This window comes from Puma concolor, chromosome C1, assembly GCF_028749965.1.
Source record: "Puma concolor isolate L17-30 chromosome C1, mPumCon1.1.hap2, whole genome shotgun sequence".
Classification (NCBI taxonomy): domain Eukaryota; kingdom Metazoa; phylum Chordata; class Mammalia; order Carnivora; family Felidae; genus Puma; species Puma concolor.
The window spans coordinates 59,029,046-59,051,353 of NC_141674.1; the positions used below are offsets into that span (position 1 = coordinate 59,029,046).

The following is a 22,308-nucleotide window of genomic DNA, read 5'->3' on the forward strand; positions in this document are numbered from 1 at the left end:
CCCTACCCCACTGGGCCAAAACAATTCTGTTTTTGTCCATTTCTCTAAAAATATTTATTGAAATAGTTTCTCCAGTTAAAACGATTTGAAAGTCATTGGTTTAATGCAGCTCTGTCCAAAAGAAATATAATTCAAGCCACTATATATATATACATATATATATATATATTATATCAATATAGAGATTGAGATATTTTACATTATTTTTTTACATAATGCCCAAAATCTGCTGAGTATTTTACACTCATATATGTATTTTACACTCTTAATTTGGAATTATCACCTTTCAAATGCCCAGTAACCACATGTGGCTAGTGGCTACCACACCGGACAAAGGTCTCGGGCTTTACACTTTTTGAGGGCCTATCACATATATTTCCTCAATTAAACTGCACAGGTATCATCACTATAGTGTCAACTGTTGGTTGCCTACCCAACACCCATTCTTCCATCTCCCCTTCTCACCCATACATCTACTTTCATGGGAGTCTAAACACCCCAGAGCTGATCTCATCCCTAAATACTAGAATGTGTCTGGATCAGGGGTGATGATGTGATCCCATATGAAGCAACAAGATCTCATATGAAGCAACAAGAGGAAGTTCCCTTCCCTGGATATCTGGGGGAAAGTTTCTCTCCCTCCTCTGGAGGGAACCAGAGAAAAACACAGCTTCTTACTCCTGCTAGACGTGAACTAGGAAGCATGTATACTAGTCTCTAATAATAAATAAGGGGTACATTCCAAGACACCCAGTGAATATCTGAAACCACAGATAGTACCAAACCCCACATATACTATCTTTTTTCTTACGTCTACATACCTATGATAAAATTTAATTTGTTAATTAGGCACAGTAAGAGATTAACAATAACTAATAATGAAATGGAACAATTATCCCAACATATTATAATAAAAGTAATGTGAATGTGGTCTCTCTCTCAAAATATCTACTACACCTTACTCACCCTTCTTGTGATGATGTGAGGTGATAAAGTGCCTACATGACGAGATGAAGTGAGGTAAATGATGTAAGCATGGTGACAGGCTACTATGGACCTTCTGACAATACATCAGAAGGAGGATCATCTGCTTCTGGACCACGGTTGACCACCAAGTAACTGAAACTGTGGAAAGTCAATCTGTGGATGGAGGTCAGGGAAAGGTTTCTGTACTACCAACCATCCCAAACCTGAGGGGAACAAGCCATTGATAGGATGAGGCCAACACAGTAGACTGCAAAAGACAGGACAAGCTTTGGTCCTTGATGACAATGCTAAACTTGGGGATTAACCAGCCCTGAAGGCTGTCCTAACTCTGGATTTGCAGTTATGGGTTTTTTTTTTTTTACTCTGAAGCCAATACACTGTATCATCTCTAATAACAACTGAGGGAAACATAATTATACTGAAACTTTTGAGCATCTTTTGAAGCACTGTTTTTCTCTTTGTTATTTTTACTGTTTCCCTATTGTTGCTAAAATCCCTCATTGTTTAATTGGTATCCCCAGGGCACCTTCCTAAACATCTTGTTTGTTTGTTTCTTTGAACACCAGGAATTGGAGTAGCTGTTTTCTAGTGTTTCCACCCTCTGCTTCCAATTAACTTTTCTCTTCCATTACAGAAACAATGTTGTGTCTCCCATTCTTGTCTACACTAAAACTATTTTTTAATCTTTCTGAGAATTTTTATTACTAACAACAACATGGAAACAATAAAAGTAACAAAGGAAAAGAAATGTTTTTAAAAATGCTCACAAGTCTGACTGCATACATAGTACACAGTATTCATTAGACACAAGCTGTATTGGTGGCTTTGGCATCAAAAACATTTGGGTTTGGGGCGTCTGGGTGGCTCAGTTGGTTGAGTGTCCAATTTCAGCTCAGGTGGTGATCTTGTGGTTCTTGAGTCCGAGCCCCATGTCGGGCTCTGTACTGACAGCTCAGAGCCTGGATCCTGCTTCAGATTCTATGCCTCCCTCTCACTCTGCCCCTCCCCCGCTAGCACTCTGTCTGTCTGTCTCTCTTTCTCTCTCTCTCTCAAAAATAAACATTAAAAAAAAAAATTGGGGTTTGATTTGATCAATATCATTTACAAACTCTGAACCTTAAAGCAAGTTGCTTACCCAGCAAATGAAAAAGTAAAATAAAATAAAAGAGATAGATATCATCCACCTCCAACATTTATGCAAAGATTAAAAACCATGTAATATATGTAAAACTTTTAAGGCCAGGATTTATACATCAATTTTCTGATTCCAAATCTAGTGTCTTTTTCACTTTATTACAACATTTTTTTTTTTTTTTTCATTCGTCCCATAGTCACTTAGTGAGTGGCTGCTATGGGCCAGGAAAACTCATAGACTAATAAGGCAAAGTCTCTGTTCTTAAGCAGTTTACAGTGCACAGTGAATCAGACAAACAAATGAATATTAACCAGAGGGAGGCCATACAGTTTAACCATTTATCACATAGGCCATAAAATCAGACAAATCTGGATTTGAAAGTCAGCTCTGCTTTGTGTTAGCCTTGTGATTTGGGAAAGCTACTTAACATACCAAAACTAATTTCCTCAGCTGAAAAAGGAGATAGCAGTATCCTTTCAGAGTGTTGTTGACAGAATGAAATTAGATTGTGTCTGTGAAATGCTTAGCATAGTGGCTACTATAAAGTAAGCATTTGTCTACTGTGGACCATCATCCTCATTGCCATAATAAATATTATGACAACCGCAAATACAACTGTGCATAATTAAGTGATCAGGGTATACACAGGCACTGTGGACTATAAGGGAGGGCTTTTAAATCTGTCTCCAGGATCAGGAAAGCATGGCCCCCTTAATAGCGGATGTTTCTGGAAAGTTTTGGAAGACAAAGAGTTCCTACTGCTGAGTGGGAAATTGTGTGACTCATCCTAGGAGCTACAAATTGATCTTTATGACAGAAGGTAAGGATGCTGGGGGAAGGATGGAAAATGAGTAGGACATGTGGCCAAATCCAGGATCTTAAGAATTAAACTAAGGAATCTGAAGCCTGGGTGAGAGGGCGCTAGATAGTAACATGCCTGAATTCTTTGTGAGAGAGTCACTGTCAGCACACTGAGGTTTGTTCACTACAGCTCTTTCTCTACAGTTATAAGAAAAAAAGATGAAAGCAGGTCTGCAAGAATCCCAATCGTACTATATCATGCTGCAAGTTTTAAAACTGTCAAAACAAATTTTCTAATTTTGACTGTAGTCAAACACTTTCCCACTAGGCAAAGAGAACTCAATAAACAGTTTTATTTGTTTTATAAATAGTTCAGTGAAAAGAATAATATTTGTGAATTGTACTAGCTGGAAAATGTTTGCCTAATAAAACTTTTTACCACTCTATGTGAGTGTTCTACACCTGAAAAGACAGACAACTGGATGAAATGGAGGTCCCACCTTTACAGAAAATACCTCCTAAATTGTAGGTATCGTGTTGAATGGAATCCTTTAACAGTTTATTGTAGGACAAGTGAAAATTCTTGTCACCTTCTACAGGGATTTACATGACATATTCTCTATAAACCCAAGGTCCTAATAAGGCCAGTCATTGAATGGATCAACGAGATTCTGCAGGAAATCTTCTTTAACCCATGTGATTATCTGACCCAGCCAGTTTGTGTTATTTTTAGGTATTTTCACTCAATCTGTTCTTTTTTGTACATTTTCAATAAAGTAATTTGACAGTGCTTTAGTAAACCAAGAAAAGTAGAGACAACCACTATGAAATTGAACGTTATGGCATAAAAAAGCTTCATGTATGCCACTCTCTAGGGGTGTGACTGGGGGAAGTTGTATAATTGTTTGAATCTTAGAATGTGGAACTGAAAAACAGGGATGAAAAATACCAAACTGATAAACTGTTGTGAAGATTAAACTAGATGATCTATTAAAGGGCTTCACACAGCAATTCTCAAGTACTTGCATGTAGTAGGCATTCAGGAAAGATGTCTTTTTGTTTTGTGCATCTCTTTAGCTTCCTCTCCTTGAGTCTCGTTTCCACTCCAACTCAATAAGGGATGTGAACGCATGCGCGTGCAGACACACACACACACACACACACACACACACACACACACATATTACTGTTGTAATGTTTCTAAAGCTGAATTTGGTGGTAACAACGAACTCCCACCTCTTATAACTATCACCTCGAGTTTGTAGAACTATTTCTTCATATTCTAGGTGGGAGAGAAATTCCAGCACTTATTTCCCACTATTACCCCCTAACTCAAAAATAAGATGCTGCAGGAGCACCTGGGTGGCTCAGTCATTAAGCATCTGACTTTGGCTCAGGTCATGATCTCACGGTTTATGGGTTTGAGTCTCACCTAGGGCTCTACTCTGCCAGTGCAGAGCCTGCTTTGCATCCTATGTGTCCCTCTCTGTCTGCCCCTCCCTCTCTCTCCCTCTCTCAAAAATAAATAAACATTTAGGGGCGTCTGGGTGGCTCAGTCCATTCGGCGTCCTACTTCAGCTCAAGTCATGGTCTCGTGGCTCATGAGTTCAAGCTCTATGTTGGGCTCTGTGCTGGCATCTCGGAGCCTGGAGTCTGCTTTCGATTCTATGTCTCCATCTCTCTCTCTCTCAATCTCTCTCTCTCTGCCCATCCCCTGCTTGCAGTCTCTCTCTCTCTCTTTCTCAAAAAAAAAAATTAAAAATAAATAAACATTAAAAAATATAATAAGATGCTGCAGGAATAAGATCCTTCTTCTGGTGACCCCTTGATATAGCCAAGGGGTAAAAACCCCAAGCTAAAGTGGTCACATCTGCACCCAGGACTTTGAATCTTGAGAGAGTGACACAAAGAAGGGAGCTTTGAGATGGCAGTTTCATCTCAGTGACATGCAAACTGTCTTGCAGCGTGACCTGACGCTCAGCTTTCAGAAGAGCCTGGGCCCTGTCTGTCTTCTAAACCTGGCCTGGTAGCTTCTTATGGACCCTGTGAACCACTGATATCCTTTTCATATATGCCCTATAGGCTTGGAGTCAGATTCTGTTGTTTGTGACCAAGAACCAAGTTTAGGGAGGAGATTAGAGCTCTGAAGTCAGAAGATATTCCTATACTTCCTGAAACTGATCTACAGCATAACTTAATTAGAAATAAATGCTAGAGAAAAAGGATTTTTTTTTAATGTTCCCTAATGTCTTTTATAGAACAAAAGCTACTTTTTAGAAATTTACTTTTGGGGCACCTGGGTGGCTCAGTCAGTTAAACATCCGACTTCTGCTGAGGTCATGATCTCACAGTTTGTGAGTTCAAGCCCCAAATTGGGCTTTGTGCTGATAGCTCAGGGCCTGAAGCCTGCTTCGGATTCTGTGTCTCACTCTCTCTCAGCCCCTCCCTTGCTCATGCTCTCTCTCTCTCTCTCTCTCTCTCTCTCTCTCTGTCTTTCTCTCTCTCTCTCTCTCTCTCTCAAAAATAAATAAACATTAAAAAAATTTAAAAAGAACGAAAGAGGGAGGGTTGGAGGAAAGAAGGAAGGAAGGAAGGAAGGAAGGAAGGAAGGAAGGAAGGAAGAAAGAAAGAAAGAAAGAAAGAAAGAAAGAAAGAAAGAAAGAAAGAAAGAAAGAAGGAAAGAAAATTTTACTTCTGGATCCAGGCAAATCCTCAGTCTATTCTTGGAGGAAATTACTACCATTAATAAATTCAAAAATCTGCTACCCAGCATGTTGGCTGTTAGCACATCCACTGATTTATACAGAGAAAATTGTCAGATTAACATCAAACCCAGACTACAACTCGCCCTTTATGGAGTTTTCTTCTCTGGTCATCTCACTATGGTGTTAATAGTATTTGTGAGCTTACAGAGCCTCATATGGCTACCTCTGTTCCATTGTAAAACTTACATCACACTCTTAACTCACTTCTGGACAATCCTCTGACCCTAAATCTTTAATTGGGGCTTAACAAAATTCACATTAGTCTTTGAAAATGAAATGGGGTCCTCAGAGTTAATGTCATGTATAACGGTTTCTTGTATTCACAGAACAAAAAAATTATAATAAAGAAGAAAGAAAGATGCTGAAACTGCTTCAAGATGACATCATCACTGAAATATTGTATTGTTATAAGAGCAAAATTAAAACCCCATTGTAAATATAAATCTATTAACCAAAAGCTTTGGGAAACAACAACAACAACAACAACAACATCACCACCACCACCACCACCACCACCATAGGATCTGGCCACTGAGCTGCAAAACTATGTCATAAACTGATTGCTTAGAAGCAGAGCCTGAACTGACATATGGCAAGAAATCAAAGTGAGAGATACAGAAAGAGAGAGTCCTGGCTTTAGTCTTCCAGAGGGCCACCTCCAACCTTGACACTCCTGCAATTTACGTAAATCAAGCAAACCTCCCCCTCCCCTCTACTTTTAAGCTTAGTCTGGTCTGGATCTTCTCCTGGGCATCATGATTCTTAGGACATCCTATTATTTCATAAACAAACTTGCTTACTTCTCTTTCTCTGGGTGACTGTCTCAGAGAAAAAAATAGCACCCATTAGATAGAGCTTAATCCTGGCTCTGCCCATTATTAGCTGTGTAAGCTTGCAGCAGTCAGTTCCTTGTTAAGGAACCAAGGGAATGCCTTTGGTGGACAGCTAGCCACCTTACTACCAAAGGCTCAGAGAGGGAGGACCCTATTTCTTGTCATAATCACAGGGCAGGGATTAGAGAAATTTCAGAATGTCTTATGAAATCGGTCTTCAAATCTCTTTGTGTAAATACATCCACTTCTCCACCCTAATACCAGCCATCATTGTCTCTCACCTGGAAAACTTCAGCACCTTCTATCTGTTCTCCCTGCACCTAGTCTTGCCTTTCTGCAATCCAGGATCTTTTAAAAACATAAATCCAATAATGTTACTCCCCTGATTCAAACCTTCCAGTGTTCTCTTAAAACAACATTGAAACTCCTTAGTATGGCCTTATACAAATACAACCTGGCCCCCAGCACTGTCTCTGACCTCACTTCACAGCACTCCACTCTTTCCTTCTCACTTCACTTCAGCCACACAAGCCTTCTCTCTCTCCCTTGAACACACTTGGTGAGCCCTTTGCTGTTCCCTCTGCCTAGAATGCCGTTCCTATAGATTATCCATACCTGGTTCTTTCCTTCACTCAGGTCTCAACTTAAATGTTCAGAGGTCTCAACACCTCTCTGAGGTGTTTTTCCCTGACAACTCAATCTACAAAAGTTTCTGAGGCTTCCTCTATCACATCACACTATTTATTTTCTTAACAGTGTTCATGACAATCTAATTTGTAGGCTATCTTCTTCTACTAGAATGCATGTTCCCTGAGAACAGGAAACTAGTCTATGTCATTACTATATTTCCAGCATCTGGAACTGTGCCTGATGGATAGTAGATACTCAATAACCAACCACTGAAAGCATGAATGGGTGAATAAATTCTAAATGGCCCTCAGGTGTGATCCTATGTTCAGTACTGACAATGGAAAATAATATTGGTTTTTTTAGTCACAACCTCAAGTCTCTCCAGGGAATCACTCACTACATATCACGCTCCTTGAGGAAAAGGCCATGTCATCACTCTGTCAGGTTGTAATAGTGCCTGGCGTACAACTGATATTCAATGAAGTGTCACTTAAATGAGTTGATACATCATGACTCCTGCCCCTCATATTGTCAAGATAACTGCATGTAATTTTGTTGTTCATAAATTTAGTGGAAGTTCTTGATACTTTATACAGAAGTATAGTATCATAAAACTTAAAAAAACTGTCTCTAGTTAAATTAAGTATTGTTCCACATAAGCCAAGGATGGCTTATTATCAACCAACATAAGAGAACTGAAATTTTTATATTAGAAACACCAACTCAGGATGAATTGGGTGACTCAGAGGCACCGCGGCTTAGAGAAAAGAGTTTGGCCTTTGACTCCCAGCTTGGCCTCTTACTAGCTCTGTTACCTTAAATGAATCAGTCAACTTCTTTCAACTTTAGTTTCTTCATTATCTATAAATAGGAGCCAATAATGCCTTCCTCTTAGGGTTATTTTAGTAAATTAAAAAAAAAAAACACACACACACACAAACACAAATAATTGTAAGATAGAGGCTAACACAGTACTTGGCTCTAAGAGAATTCTTTGTGCCCCATGAAAAGCAACAAATTTCCTGTAAGTAAGCTTAAACAATCTCACCAAGAATATTCTAAAAAGATATCAAACACTAAATGGGTTGTTTTACTAAATGACCCTCAGAAGCCAAGAGATTTTATAATGTGAACTGTCTTATTTTACAAATATAGAACAGGAGTATAGAAAAGCAATACAACTTGCCCAAGATAAAATGCAAATTCTTATTTCTAATCTTCAAGGCAATCTACCAATGCACTCCGCACGCTTTCCCTCATCCTTCAATCCCTATTTGACTCATAACATTGCTCAGCATTCTCAAACATACTTCAACAGAAACAGATTTGCACGCCATTCCCAGCACACCTGCTTCAATTTTTTCCTCTGTGTGTCTGCACACACTCCCTCCCCGCACGAATTCTGTGCCAAACTATGTCTCTCCCTTCTCTTCAAGCAATACATAGGGGGAAAATTTTTTCTTCACTAACAACTCTACAACTCCATCAGACCTCAGCATTCACAGACTCTGATGCCCCACCTCTCTAATTCAGGAAGCAACAACCTGCACAATCTTCTTCATACATAAAGCAGATCAACTGACGGTGCCCTCACACACTGCTTTTAGTTGCTTTCCATCATACTTAAGATAAAAATATAAACTCCCAAACAAAAACGACAGGGTTCTGCACAGTTGGCCCCGCCCACATCCTTGGCCTCACCTTGAAGGTGCTCTCCCTCCTACTCACTCCGGTCTGTCCACTGGCCTTCTGTCAGTTACTCTGATGCTTCTGCTCTTTCCCACATTGATGGCTTCACATGCTGATTTCTTCCTCAAAGTATCATCCCTCAAGATTCATCATTAAGTGACATTTTCTGAACAGACCCTCCTTAACACCCCACACCTCACCATGGAATCAGGAGGGGGTACTCTTTGACATCTCTCAAAGCATTTTTATCTTGCCTTCATAACATGCTCATTGCTTTAGTGATGTATGTAATGGGGTGCAGGAGCCACCCCCCTTCTCTACTCAGGTGGACAGAGCAAGCCACATTGGAGCAGACGTCACGGAATAATAAGAAGCAATGACTTTGGTAAATGTAGAATGAGTAGGTTTACATAGTGGAAATCGGTGTGGTATCATAAGAAAATTCACACAACACTCCTGGTACATGCCACTGATCACTTCGGAAGAGGTAGACCATCATGCTTTCTGGGGGAAAAAGGGGGGTGGCTGAGAAACCTAACCTCTTCTCCCAAGATTTAAAGCTAATAAACTTGGAGAAGAGTGACTCTGGCTACATTCAGTAGAGGGAGAAGACATGGAAAGTCTTAGAAGAAAATTCATTGGAAGAGAAAGGCAAACTTGTCAGGAGGTGATGTGAGTACAATATAGAGACTAAGGGCCCAGGAAGGCTGATTCCAGACAGTATGTGACCTGAGGCCAGCTGCCCTCTGTGTCCATAAACTGTGGCACAGTGGTTGTCCTCTGCGTAATTACTGCTGAGTTCTATGGCTAGAGTTATGGGTATGAATTAATGTGCTCTCTAATGATGGTGCCCAAGTACAGACCTACTATAGCCTGAACAGGGACACGCTACCGCAGGGCCTCACAGCAGCAGTAGACGAGCAGCACTGCCCTTCTGCCCAGACAAGGCCCATCTGCAGCAGGCACCATGTGCCAGTGAGAGCAACCATGGTAATGACCTGTCAGACTGGTGACATTTGTTTATCGGAATGAGTGTTCACTGACTGTCTGCTACCTCAGTAGGTTGAAAGCTTCATGAAAGAAGACTGTAGAGCACAGATTGCACACTGCTCAACAAAAAGTGTCATTCACATAGAATATAATGTGAACAGTGCGCCCCCTAGAATGAGCCCATAACTGCCCAACACGTGCAATCATGAGTCAGCGCTCATCACCACTGCACCACCAGGGTGAGCAGAGTAGCGGGTACATAGTAAGCCCTCAAACGATATTTATAGATGATTGTATAAAAGAATGTGTGGTCTACTTGGTCCATTTGCATACATTTCTATGCCCCTTTTGAGGAAGTCTTTGGGTGTTTTCCCTCATGCATCTAGTATAGTACGTCCACCAGGGACGATTTTATCTATTTCAAGCTACAGGAAGTCGGAACTGAAAGGAAACTTAGAGGTGATAATTGTTTTATTTTGTTGACGAGGAAAGGAAAACCATAAAGTGACTTCTATCACGTGGTGGCAGAGCCTAGATGAGAATCCCCGTCTTTCGCTTCCCAGTGCCTTATTTTCTCTGTGGCCCTCACTTCCTTCTCCAGTCAATTTCTTTTGTTCTCATGGAGCAGAGAGGAGTGCTCACAAGTCAGGGGTCACTTCATCACTAACTGCCACTCTTACCTTAGGACAGCTGAGGCACAGGAATGCAGACATACATGTTCTCCCAACCCCACACAAGGTGGTTGGTAGTGAGACATTATCGGGGTAATTGCAGACATCAAGACCGTGGTGAAAGCTCCACCCTATTGTCTGGTGAATTCCTCCAAATGCATCTTATGTTTTACAATCTTTCTTTTTCTTTTCCTTCTTTTTTTTCCTTTCAGCATTTTCAACATTAACAACATATTTCTTTTTCTAAATTTGCATGAATCACACCAACAGCAGCATATTCTCAACCACAGAAAGCGACACTTATACAATATTCAGAAAGTGGGACAGAAAGATCAAATCTACTTTCAGGAATCAAATACTTTTCAGAAATATCAAAAGATTGGTGAAAAGTATATTTTTTTTAAGTTACACCTGATTTCCTGGAGGGTCAATAATTGCTTAAAACAAGGAGGATTCCAGCTCTAACTTGACCTCCTGTTTTTGTGTTTTCAAGATTTTTAAAAATAGTAATGCTATTTGCACTTCTGTTACATAACTTTTACTTAAATTAGTAGCTAATCTCCTTCTTTCTAGCAGAATTAAGGTGCAAAAAATCAAGCCTCCCCTTCATCTCTGCCACTATATTTCATTTTTAGATCTATGGTTCTTCAAATGCCTATCATAAAAATCAGTACTTATAAAAGTAATACCGTATATACATTTTAATAAGTGCCAAGATCACCTGATGAAATGTCTTCCTTGTGAATGTTGCCCAGGAGACTGCCTAGGAGGGTCACTGGATGGGAGAATCACACTCTGTGTTATCTGTAGACTACAAATAATATTAATGTTCTGTCAGGAGCTGGCCAAATTGTGAGGCGATTTACAACTCTGTGATTCTCACTCTTGGGCCTCATCTAAGGATCAACATAAGTTCAGTTTTAGGCTTTGAGTCAGTGGTAGAAATTCTATTCAGCCTCAACATTGGTGATCCCTTGTTCTGATGAGGACAACTGAGTAATGAGCTCCACCCTTAAGAAGTCTGACCAATGACAATAACTAGATGCAAAATTAATTTGACTTACACATTTATGCGAGAACAGGTCTGAGTACACAGTGAAGCCCCTGACTAGAGAAACAGGCAACACATTCTCTACCTGTGGCAGTGGTCTTCAGAAGATGAGGTTATGCTTGCTCCTCCAGGTTTAGGGAAAGGGAAATGGGACCCAGCAGGTTTTAGATTTAGAGAGTTAATTCACTGGCAGCCATGAGGCAGAAAGGATTCCAGAGCTGACAGAATGCAGAAGAGAGATGGTGGCAGGGGGGAGGGATGAATTATAACACCTTGTAAAAATTTATGCACTTGAGATTTATAATTTTTAATGTTTTATTTTTTTCTGAAAAGTTCCACTCTCCACCACACATTTTTGCTCCCAGTAAACTATAACTAATCAAGCTGTGAAACATCACTTGTGTCTTTTCTTCAGTTTCCTAAGGAAAAGGTCTATCTGAACACTAAGAAGTCAACATTATCATCCAGTAAAACATCCTAGTAGTGTTCCTACTATTGAAGGATATTCCCAATTATTCCCACATAGATTTATGTTGGTTTTCATTACTATGCTGTGAAATGGGTTGGGTAGGTGTTTTTATTCCTACTTTACAAAAGAAAAGCAAATAGTTCACAAGGATATCAAGTGAATTGTCTAAAGTCACACAATTAATTGCTTATGTAATGGGGACCAGATAGTGTCTTCTGATTTGGGTGCTTAGATACTCAAACAAGAACCATGTATTGGGTATACCTTATATGGCATGAAATCATGACCATTCCTTGGAAAAGAACAATGCACAAGACAGACACTGTACCTGGCTTCAGGAGGTCAATTAAGCAATATGTCCAATGAAGTGTGACTCAGACTATGACTGGGAAATGCAAGGTAGGTGCTATGGAACCAAAGGGCCAGAGCATGCAATCTGGCCTAGAGAGAGAGAATCAAGGAAGTCTTCTCAAATAAAGTGACTTCTAACTTGAGACCTGAGGCAATCCAGGAGGGGTGATTGCTCTGTAGCTATTGTTGAGTGACTGAGGGTGAAGTGGCAAATGAAAAAATGGAGAGACAAACGTTCTCAATAAAGAGCAGAGATAATTTCTTCCACTCCATAGTGCTATTCCTCAGTTTGTGTGTGTGTCCTTCTTGCTAAAGAAGTCACACATTGTCCACCTGTCATTTCTGATACCATGCTTACTGTAAAATATTGACATATACTTAGGGGTCAGGATAGAAGGAGAACCCCAAGGACAACCAGGCTTCTTCTTTGGTTATCTTCTTTAACCTATGAGAGTTGGAATTTTCTAAGGAAAAGGGGTACTTGAGACGCCATCTAATAGTCTTCAAGAAGTATGGTGGGAGTTGAAATACAAATTTCCTACTTCTGTCTATGATTAAGAATTGAGGAAAATGGGGGATTCAAAATTTGACATGTTATAGTTGTAGACCTCTGGATCTTAAGGCATGAATGAGATAACTGCAGAACACTGGTGAATTATAAAAAATACTACACAAATATAACGAGTTTTAGGGAGGACTTCCCTCCCAGCTTCCTTGCAATGCAAGGCCAGAACTGGAAACTGACACATGACCCAGAATACCTTACTACCACCCTTCAGCACCCTCAGATGAATCACGTCTATTACAAATGTGTGCAGCATATACTCCTGAATGTTATTCCCAGAAAACTGAACCCGTGGAAACTTTCATAATTGAATTCTTGACCTTTACACCTTTTTCAAAAGAGAAAGGCCAATGAGTCACAATTATTCTACAATTCTAGACCATCTGAACTTCTTTAAATAGAACAGTTTAAGAACTGTTTAATTCTTGGCTCTCTCTGTTAAACCCTCTCTGTTAAAATAAAAAAAATCTGCATTCTTTTAGCCTTGATTTATCTCATTAATCTTCAAGTTATATTGGCTTCTGAATATATCATTTAGATAATCCACCATCACCATATGTACTCTGTCCAAAAGCCCCAGTCACTCAGGAGCCTTGTTGTTGCAAAAAAAAAAAAAAAAAAAAAAAAATTCAGCCACACAGTCTCCTTTCCAAATTTCCTGAACCCGTGGAAACTTTCACGGTTGAAATCATCATTGAACCATCATTCTCACCAATAAGAGAACCTGAGAATAACATAAATTGGAAAAAAAAAAAGCCCTTAAATGTCTAGTAGTCCTACCTCCATACTTTACAGATAAGAGGATATATAACTTGCCCAAGGCCCATTATTAGAGCGATAATTCCTGGCCTATATTTAAGCAAAATAAACAAATCAACAACAACAACAACAACAACAAAACTGAAAATAAATGCGGTCACACACACTGAATTATAAATCTGGTTCTAATAGTCTTTACACTTGAGTTCTTTGTCTGAATGATGTAGAAAATAGTGGCAAATTTACAGGATGCAATTAAATGAGATAACAGATGTGAAAATATTTACATGGTGAAGAGGATAGAGTAGAGGCACAAGAAATGTTTATTAAGCCATCACCCTTAAATCAACCATTTCTAATAACTTCAGTTCTTTATCACCTTTCTTCCTTGACTCATCTCTTCCCACTGTCTTACCCTAAAGCCCTAAATGACTCATGAAAGTAAGTCATAACCAATCTCACTTTCCCATTTTCCAGCCCAAATCTATCTGCAAACCACAGCCTTGTCAATCTTTTAAAAACCCTCCCCCTATTCTAAAACTCAAAATAGAGATCTGTAGTCTACTGGCAAAGAACATGGTCCTTATCCCACGTTTGTCCTAACAACCTCAATCTGATTCCATACACCTTTTCAAAGAATTTTCCCATGGTTCTAGTGTACATGCTCTGTTCAGGTTCCTGGACATGCTCATGCTCAGCCACAAGGTCAAGCTATGCCATCCCACCTCTTCCCTGAAGTCTACTCTGGTAAAGTCAGGTGGATGTTCTTCCCAGAGCCCAAGGCAATACTAATTATATCAAATCTGGTATTGTTCTCCAATTGTTTCACTCATAAATGTGGGGCTCCACTGAGCAGATTATAATTCTTTGACCAGCATTTATTTATTTATTTATTTATTTATTTATTTATTTATTTATTTTAACGTTTTATTTATTTTTGAGACAGAGACAGAGCATGAACGGGGAAGGGGCAGAGAGAGAGGGAGACACAGAATCAGAAGCAGGCTCCAGGCTCTGAGCCATCAGCCCAGAGCCCGACGTGGGGCTCGACTCACGGACCGCGAGATCGTGACCTGAGCTGAAGTCAGACGCTTAACCAACTGAGCCACCCAGGCGCCTCTTTGACGAGCTTTTAAAAACTCTACTTAATATCCCTCCCACAGTGCCTAAACAAATAAAGTAATAAACAAAAAAAGTAAAGAATTCCAAGTAATCTCAATTCTCATAAAAACAAATTACGGAAGGTTTTTATACAATCATTTTCCTTGGAGCAACATCCTAAATAAGGCAGAAATTTACAGGCAGAGAAGATCAGTAATTGCCTAATACTTTTTTATACCATGAAACAGGATTACCTCTGTAAAACAGTCTATTGCATATTTTTACCACATGTAGTGTACTTAAGGCAAGTTTCATTTGTCAAGATATATCAGGGATTCCTTAGATTTAAATAAAGTCACATCCACATTGTGAAATACCTTCTTTTTATAATTTTTTTTACATTTATTTATTTTTGAGACAGAGAGTGAGACACAGCACAAGTGGAGGAGGGGCAGAGAAAGAAGGAGACACAGAATCTGAAGTAGGCTCCTGGCTCTTAGCTGTCAGCACAGAGCCCGATGTGGGGCCCGAACTCACAAACCATGAGATCGTGACCCGAGCTGAAGTCGGATGCTTAACTGACTGAGCCACCCAGGTGCTCCGGGAAATATCTTCTTGAATTGAAGCATCTCTCTTTGCATTTGTGGATATTGAGCAGAATTTGCTGGTTCAAGACTAAAGGCAAAAGTTTCTAAGGCTGCTTTTATCCAAGTCCGAAGTTGTAGATGAGGAATTCTGTTCCTCAGACCTTACTTTTCACAATGTTAGCCTTATAGTTACTATTTTTAAGATAGCTACAATGTTAGCCACATTCCACCTGTCTGGGGAGTGTAAGGTTTACAAAAATACAAAAGGTACTCATGGCTTTTTGTGAACAACAGCCTAAGGTTATTCCTATTTCTGGAAACTTGGCTATCATGTATAATAACTGGATGATTTGGTGAATTTGGTTCATAAAAAATGAAATAATAATAAAAAGTGTAACAGATTTGCATTGCTGAGTCAACTGGTGGATTCCAATAGGATTTGATGCCTCATAAACCTACAGTGACTACAAATTGTAGATCGTCTATCACGGTGACATCACTTCCCACTGTATTCTCAATTTCACATTTCACATCATATTTTTTTAAGTTTATTTTTACTTGTTTTTGAGAGAGAGAGAGAGAGAGAGAGAGAGAGAGAGAGAGAGAGAAAGCGCAAGTGGGGGAGGGGCAGAGAGAGAAGGAAACAGAAAGAATCCCAAGCAGGCTCCACACTGTCAGCTCAGAACATGATGCAGGGCTCGAAACCACGAACCGTGAGATCATGACCAGAGCTGAGGTCAGACGCTTAACCAACTGAGCCACCCAGGCACCCCTCACATTGTGTTTTGTAAAGTTTCTGGGAAAAAGAAAATGTAAAGAAGGTTTTGTTTTGCACCATAGAGAAACCTGTAAGTATTTTGTAGCAGCAACTTGTTGCCAGTCATTTTCTTACTATGGTATCTCTGCTAAATTTTCTGGCAGCAACAAATGAATATTATTATAATTGTGATAGTCCCCAAAATAAGATATACTCAGGGTCCTTTTAAGTAAGGAGTTTGAATAATTACATTGGTATCCTATGCCCAACTCAACAAAGGCTAATAGGGAATCCATATTTTACCTGTAGTTAGAAAACAGGTGTAAAAAGTTTCTCTCACTTCAACGTTAATACACTGAAAATTCAAGTCACTAAGTTCTAGTGTCTTTATTCTTATAGTTCCCTAACTTATTAAAAGAGCTGTTTTGCCAGTTTCTTTGAGATAATTCCAACTTTTTACTGCAGATCTTTCTGAAGATATCTGAAGATTTAACTTCGATGGTGCACAAAACAGAAGACAGAAGCACTTCTTTATCAAGTTTATCAAGTACCTACTTTGGAAACCGTGAATCTCTCCTGTTTGATATGACCATGTGTTAAATTTACTTCATTTTAAATGCCATGTTTTTATAAGAACTGAATCAACAGAGTGTCCGAAAAAATGATGCAAACCGGTTAATATTTTTTGAATGCAGGAACTAAATAAGACTAGTTCCAAATATGTCTTTCTTTTTTTTTTTTTTTAATTTTCTTTTTTTTGAACGTTTATTTATTTTTTTGGGACAGAGAGAGACAGAGCATGAACGGGGGAGGGGCAGAGAGAGAGGGAGACACAGAATCGGAAACAGGCTCCAGGCTCTGAGCCATCAGCCCAGAGCCTGACGCGGGGCTCGAACTCACGGACCGCGAGATCGTGACCTGGCTGAAGTCGGACGCTTAACTGACTGCGCCACCCAGGCGCCCCCCAAATATGTCTTTCTTAAGAGAGTGAGTTTGACCATCCTAGCTTACAATTTTCAAAACTGATCTCAATTCTTAAGGCTACCAGGCCCGTCACATTAGAATCAAAGTTTTGAAATAAAAACACTACACAGTTTCTCTTCATCCGGTTAACTGTATAGGTAAGCATTTTATTCATACGATTTAACTGCATTTCTTTTAGGATATAAAGTGTGTGGTAAGAGCAGACTCAAAGATGTGGGTCTTAAATGTCAACTGTGAAAAATTCAGATATTCTGTTTGCCTTTAAAGTTATGTTAATTACCATACTTTAATAAAGTGTTTATTTTTTTAGAACTCTTTTCCCCTTCTGTTTGGCCACCTGTATACCTCATTCTTCAACCACAGGAGTAAAGGTGTCTAAAACTGATGCTGGGTTTGATAAGCTACGGTGATTACATTAGCCTGAGTTCTAGTTCCTGGAACAGAGATCTGTGACCACACGGCCACTTATGGGCAGCTAGGTCCCAGCATAACTCCTTGTGCCCACATGTCACTGATTTGGAGCCAAGACCTGTGCTCTAAATATACTGTACCAGTTAAACACAGGTATTCTAGGCTATCTGCTTTGTCAAATGCAGGGGAGTGTGGGAAGGGGAAAGGCACCAAGGTTCTGTATTTAAATACAAGGGATTTAAAAGTAAACATGGTGCACAGCAATGGCAATATACTTAACACCACTGAACTGCACACTTAAAAATGGTAAATTTCGGGGCGCCTGGGTGGCGCAGTCCGACTTCAGCCAGGTCACGATCTCGCGGTCCGTGAGTTCGAGCCTCGCGTCAGGCTCTGGGCTGATGGCTCGGAGCCTGGAGCCTGCTTCCGATTCTGTGTCTCCCTCTCTCTCTGCCCCTCCCCCGTTCATGCTCTGTCTCTCTCTGTCCCAAAAATAAAATAAAAAACGTTGAAAAAAAAATTAAAAAAAAAATGGTAAATTTCATGTGATGTAGAACATAAAAAAACTAAAAGAAAAACCATGTGGGAGTGGGTTCTGAACTGTGTTCACAGATTTCAGAAGTTTTCCACGACGGTCTGTTAAATTTCCAAGTCCAATATATAATCTGCTATAACTCTGCCAGTGACCAGGTCACGCTTGCTGCAATGCTTCCTATTAAGCCAGGCTGCTTGGAACCTAAATGAACATCCACTCATCAGGTACTCATAAACAACACTTACTCATAGAAATCTCCAGCTAAAAGTACCACAGAGGAAAATCTGGAAAAAAAAAAACAGGTAAGTGTGTGGTGCCACACAAGGAGCATGGGTAAACATCACCTGCTCCCAGGCTGTGCCCCTCTGCCAGGAGCCAGGCAGTGCAGCAACCCCTATCTTCCTATCTCAGGACTGGTCTTGCTCCAGCCCAAAGGCTGGTCAGAGTTCCCAGGCCTTGGGGTCCCATTGACAGAATGTGGGTTCAAGCACTCCCTAGAGGGTACAGCACCATTCCAAAGGGCTGAGGCAGGCTGCAGCGGCAAAAGGGGTCTTCCTTCACTCTCTTGCTTCCATCAAGAGTGAACCTGCAAGGAAGGTTAGCCCAGCTGTGCTGGGAGGGCACGCAGTGTGTCAGAAGCTGCAAGAGGGCTGTGCCCGCCTGCTGTTGCAGGTAGAATATTTCTGCAGACTGAAAATCACCTCAACATGCAAGAGATACTTGAAATAAGGAGAAAACGCACAGCAGCAGGCTACAGTTGTCACAGCCATTCTGCCCCTAGTGCACCCATTAGAAATCTGTGTCTCTGCACACGCACTGGAATGACACCTGGGCATCCTCCTACTCCCTCCAATTAGGATGGGAGCAGCCCCGTGGCCTCCACGCTTGCATAAACAAAGCCTAACGCGATGCCTGGCACTTGGAAGGTGCTCGGCAAGTAAAGGAGGAGCTCAACTCTGAAGCCACAACCAAGATAGCGGGCCACAGGCCTCTCCAGTCCTCTGTGGTTGCCAACACACCCCTGCCAAGTGCTGCCGCCATCAAGAGGCTTCCTTGGCCCGCCGGCGCGCCCGCCCGCCCAGACCTCCGCACACACGCAGGAACTACGTACCAGTAAGGGCGACCAGCAGACAGACAGCACGCACATGATCCCCATGAGTTGGATGGCCGTCTCGGTGGTGATCCGACCCCACTGGGCGCTGGACTGTGACGCCGTGGCCTTGGCCCGGCAGCGGGACACCAGGGCCTTGATGGTGGCCAGGTTGCAGGCGAAGGTGACGGCCAGCGCTGAGAGCCCCAGGAAGGCAAAGGTGGAGGCGAAGAAGAGGTTGCCCCAGTTGTGCGAAGAGCTAGTCCCGTTGCCCCCTCCCCCGGTGCTAATGAAGCACCACGTCCCGGGCCACTGGATAGTGTACTGGCCTACGCCCAGCACTGGCAGCAGGGCGAAGGCGAGCACCGCGAGCCACACGCCGAGCAGCACGGCGCGGGTGGCGCGCGTCTTCATGTGGCTCGCGTACCAGTGCGGCGCCCGGATGGCCAGCGCCCGCTCGACGGCCATGGCGCTGGCGATGAAGAGCGAAGAGAGCCCAAAGACAGTCATGGTCAGACCGAAGAAGGTGCACAGCCTCCCCGACGGGTCGAGCTGCTCCCAGCGCTGCTTGGACAGGTACACGAAGATGACCACCGGGCTGGTGAGCAGTTGCCCGACCAGGTCTGTGAGCGCCAGCCAGCCGATGCACAGCAGGAACGACTTCTTGCGCTTGCTCTCCCGGCGCCGGTAGCTCCGCGACACGAGCAGCATGGCCAGCGCGTTGCCCACGAAGCCCGTGATGAGCATGGTGATCGGGAAGGCTACGGACACCGAGCCGCAGTCCTCGCCGGGCTCGCGGGGACGCGTGAGGTTGCCCCGCGCCGCGGCGGAGCGCTCGGGCGCCCACATGCCCGGGTACGAGTGGTTGAGGCGGGTGCAGAAAGGGGCGCTCCCGTCGCCCCGGGTCTCCTTCATGTTGGCTTCGAGGTGAGGAGAGGACGGCGCCCGGAGAGCAGCAGCGGGAGCTGGCGGAAGGGGCGCGGGCGGCGGCGAATGTCGGTGTCCACCCGGACTGAGGCTGGGGCCGGGCTGCCCTCCATGATGCGGGGCGTAGCCGCCGCCTCACTTCTCTCCTCTGGCCACGGCGCCTGGGCTTTCAGGCAGCCGCGCCGTCGGCTCTGGGAAGCCTGCAGCTCCGAGGCGCGCGAGGTGCCGGCCCCTTCTATAAGGCCGCGGAGGGCGGGGCGCCCGGGGGTGTGGGCCGAAGCGCGCCGGGGCGGGGGCGGGGGCGGGGGGTTGGAGGAGCATCTGCGCGCGTCCCCCGGCTGCTGCGTGACCGCTGCCCTGGCCGCCAGGGCTGGAAACTCTCAGGAGGACTCCTCTTGCCCCGACTCCTGGCCAGACGGGACGCCCAGCCAGTCCGCCCTTCGCTGCGCCGCGCCCCCTCCTCTGCTCTGCCAGAGGAGCGTGGGCGGCCCGGGCTAAAATGTCTCCCCGTGCTTCCCGACCACAGGCAAGTCGCCAAGGCAGACTCGAACGTCCGCCCCGCTCCTTACCCATCCGCCAACGCTTATTGCAGGGGCCGGATCCTCCTCCCGGAGCTCTTCTGTAACCCTGGCAAGTGTAACTCACCTGTTTCTAAGCAATCCGGGCCAACCACACTCCTTTGCATAGCTGAATGTGAACTTTTCTCCCTTTTTATACTTTGGGACCAAGCAGCTCTGTTCCCGGGGGTCACCCTGATAATATAATACTCATAGTGCCTCATAGAGACTTAAGGGAATACGTTTAAAGGAAACAAAGTAAAATCAGAGTGCCGAATTCGAAGATGAAATCTCAACTACCGCTCTCCACCTAAATTCTATCCCTCTCCCCGTAAAAAAAAAAAAAAAAAAAAAAAAAGGAAAGAAAGAAAGAAAGAAAAAGCTACGGCTAAAGTGGCTAGAGGCAGGTGGCAGCCGCTTGCATATCTGAGATAATGAAAAACTGCCGCCAGCCTATTCTCAATTAGGACTAGAAACTGTAGTTAGATGTTAGGAAGGTCTTCACATTTAGTGAAAATGGGCATAATTGCCTAATATCTTTTACTAAGCGAATATTTAGTGTTTTTTCACAGTTTCCCGTTTTATCAGATCCTCCAAGGTCTTGTTCCTATTATTACTCCCCTTTGACGGTGAGCTGAGGATCCTTGAAGTTAAAGGATGTGCCCAAGGTCTTCCAGCAATTCTGCAGTCTGCATCTTTAGTCTTGTTTGCGTCCATACCATAATTACTCTTAACAGTTGAGAAACAACAGTAACTTTGTTCCCACATTTTGGAAGGGTCTGGCTTTTCTGCCTCTTCACATTGTCCAGGAAATGAAAAGATTTTGAAAATAATTTGTAGACTTCGTTTTTTCCCCTCATTTAAGAAATTAAACCTGATCATATAGCAGTATGAATACCATTACTCAGGCTTCAGATTGACTTCAGGAGGAAGTCCTGTACTTAGTTTCTTTACCTTTCCTAGCTTAGTTGGTATCATTTGGGGGTGTAAATGAGTGGTAGGAGATGATCCCACATTCTTTCTGTGCTGTTGTATTAACTCTCTGTATGAGAGCTTGAAAAAAAAAATGCTTATAAGCCTTATATAGTTTTTAAAGGAGAAAGAGCAAAAATGTAATTTCAACTCCATTTTAACAACATGCATTAATGACATTATTTTGTTTTGCAGTCATTAAAATTTTTTTACACTTTTGAATTTTCTTTTAAAATGTCATGTTTCTAATGAGAATGACAGCTAGGAAGGAATACTCAAGTGGTTTACTTTTTAAATCTTCTCCAAACTTTTGTCTTATTAATTTGAATTAATCTGAAACTCATACTTATGAAAGTTTTTTCTAAAATCTCATTTAAAAGATAATATTTAATATTATCATATATATACTTTAATGCATATTGGATGAAAGTATCAAATTAAATTTTTCAGTAATGAGACTCTAATGTAATTATGTATTTTATTTAAAAACTTAATTTGTCATGATTCATACAGCAAACATCAAAGCTGAATGTCTCTCCAGTTATATCAAAAATTATTCTCATTTTTATGAATATTTGACTTCTTTGAAATTTTACTTCCCCCATTGCAGTATATGCTGTAGCTAACTTGACTTCGTAACAGTAACAGAGTTAATGTTAGACTCTTTACTCACCTCTATACCAGTGCATTA

At 42.0% G+C, this 22,308-nt stretch overlaps 1 protein-coding gene and 1 long non-coding RNA gene across 15 annotated transcripts in view; one reads left to right on the top strand and one right to left on the bottom strand.

Moving 5' to 3' along the window:
* LOC112868308 (uncharacterized) overlaps positions 1-17,729 on the top strand; it is a 362,521-nt gene extending 344,792 nt beyond the window's left edge. For 4 of the 7 annotated variants that reach the window (XR_015254796.1, XR_015254792.1, XR_015254790.1 and 1 more), the window contains one exon: positions 16,607-17,729. This is a non-coding gene — a long non-coding RNA (uncharacterized LOC112868308). Of the gene's footprint in view, positions 1-6,014; positions 6,132-14,642; positions 14,869-15,218; positions 15,503-16,606 lie in introns of those variants that run through there. The other 3 variants (XR_015254795.1, XR_015254794.1, XR_015254793.1) reach the window with 3 other exon arrangements.
* The window catches only part of PTGER3 (prostaglandin E receptor 3), a 181,818-nt gene extending 161,512 nt beyond the window's left edge, over positions 1-20,306 (bottom strand). For 5 of the 8 annotated variants that reach the window (XR_015254789.1, XR_015254787.1, XR_015254788.1 and 2 more), the window contains exon 1: positions 19,183-20,305. Coding sequence is in view for 5 of the 8 variants with exons in the window: in XM_025931260.2 (XP_025787045.1) it covers positions 19,183-20,076 (894 nt within the window). In the remaining 3 variants the exon portion in view is untranslated. Of the gene's footprint in view, positions 1-19,182 lie in introns of all 8 variants that reach the window. The other 3 variants (XM_025931251.2, XM_086717277.1, XM_086717276.1) reach the window with 2 other exon arrangements.
* Positions 20,307-22,308: the final 2,002 nt, after the last annotated feature.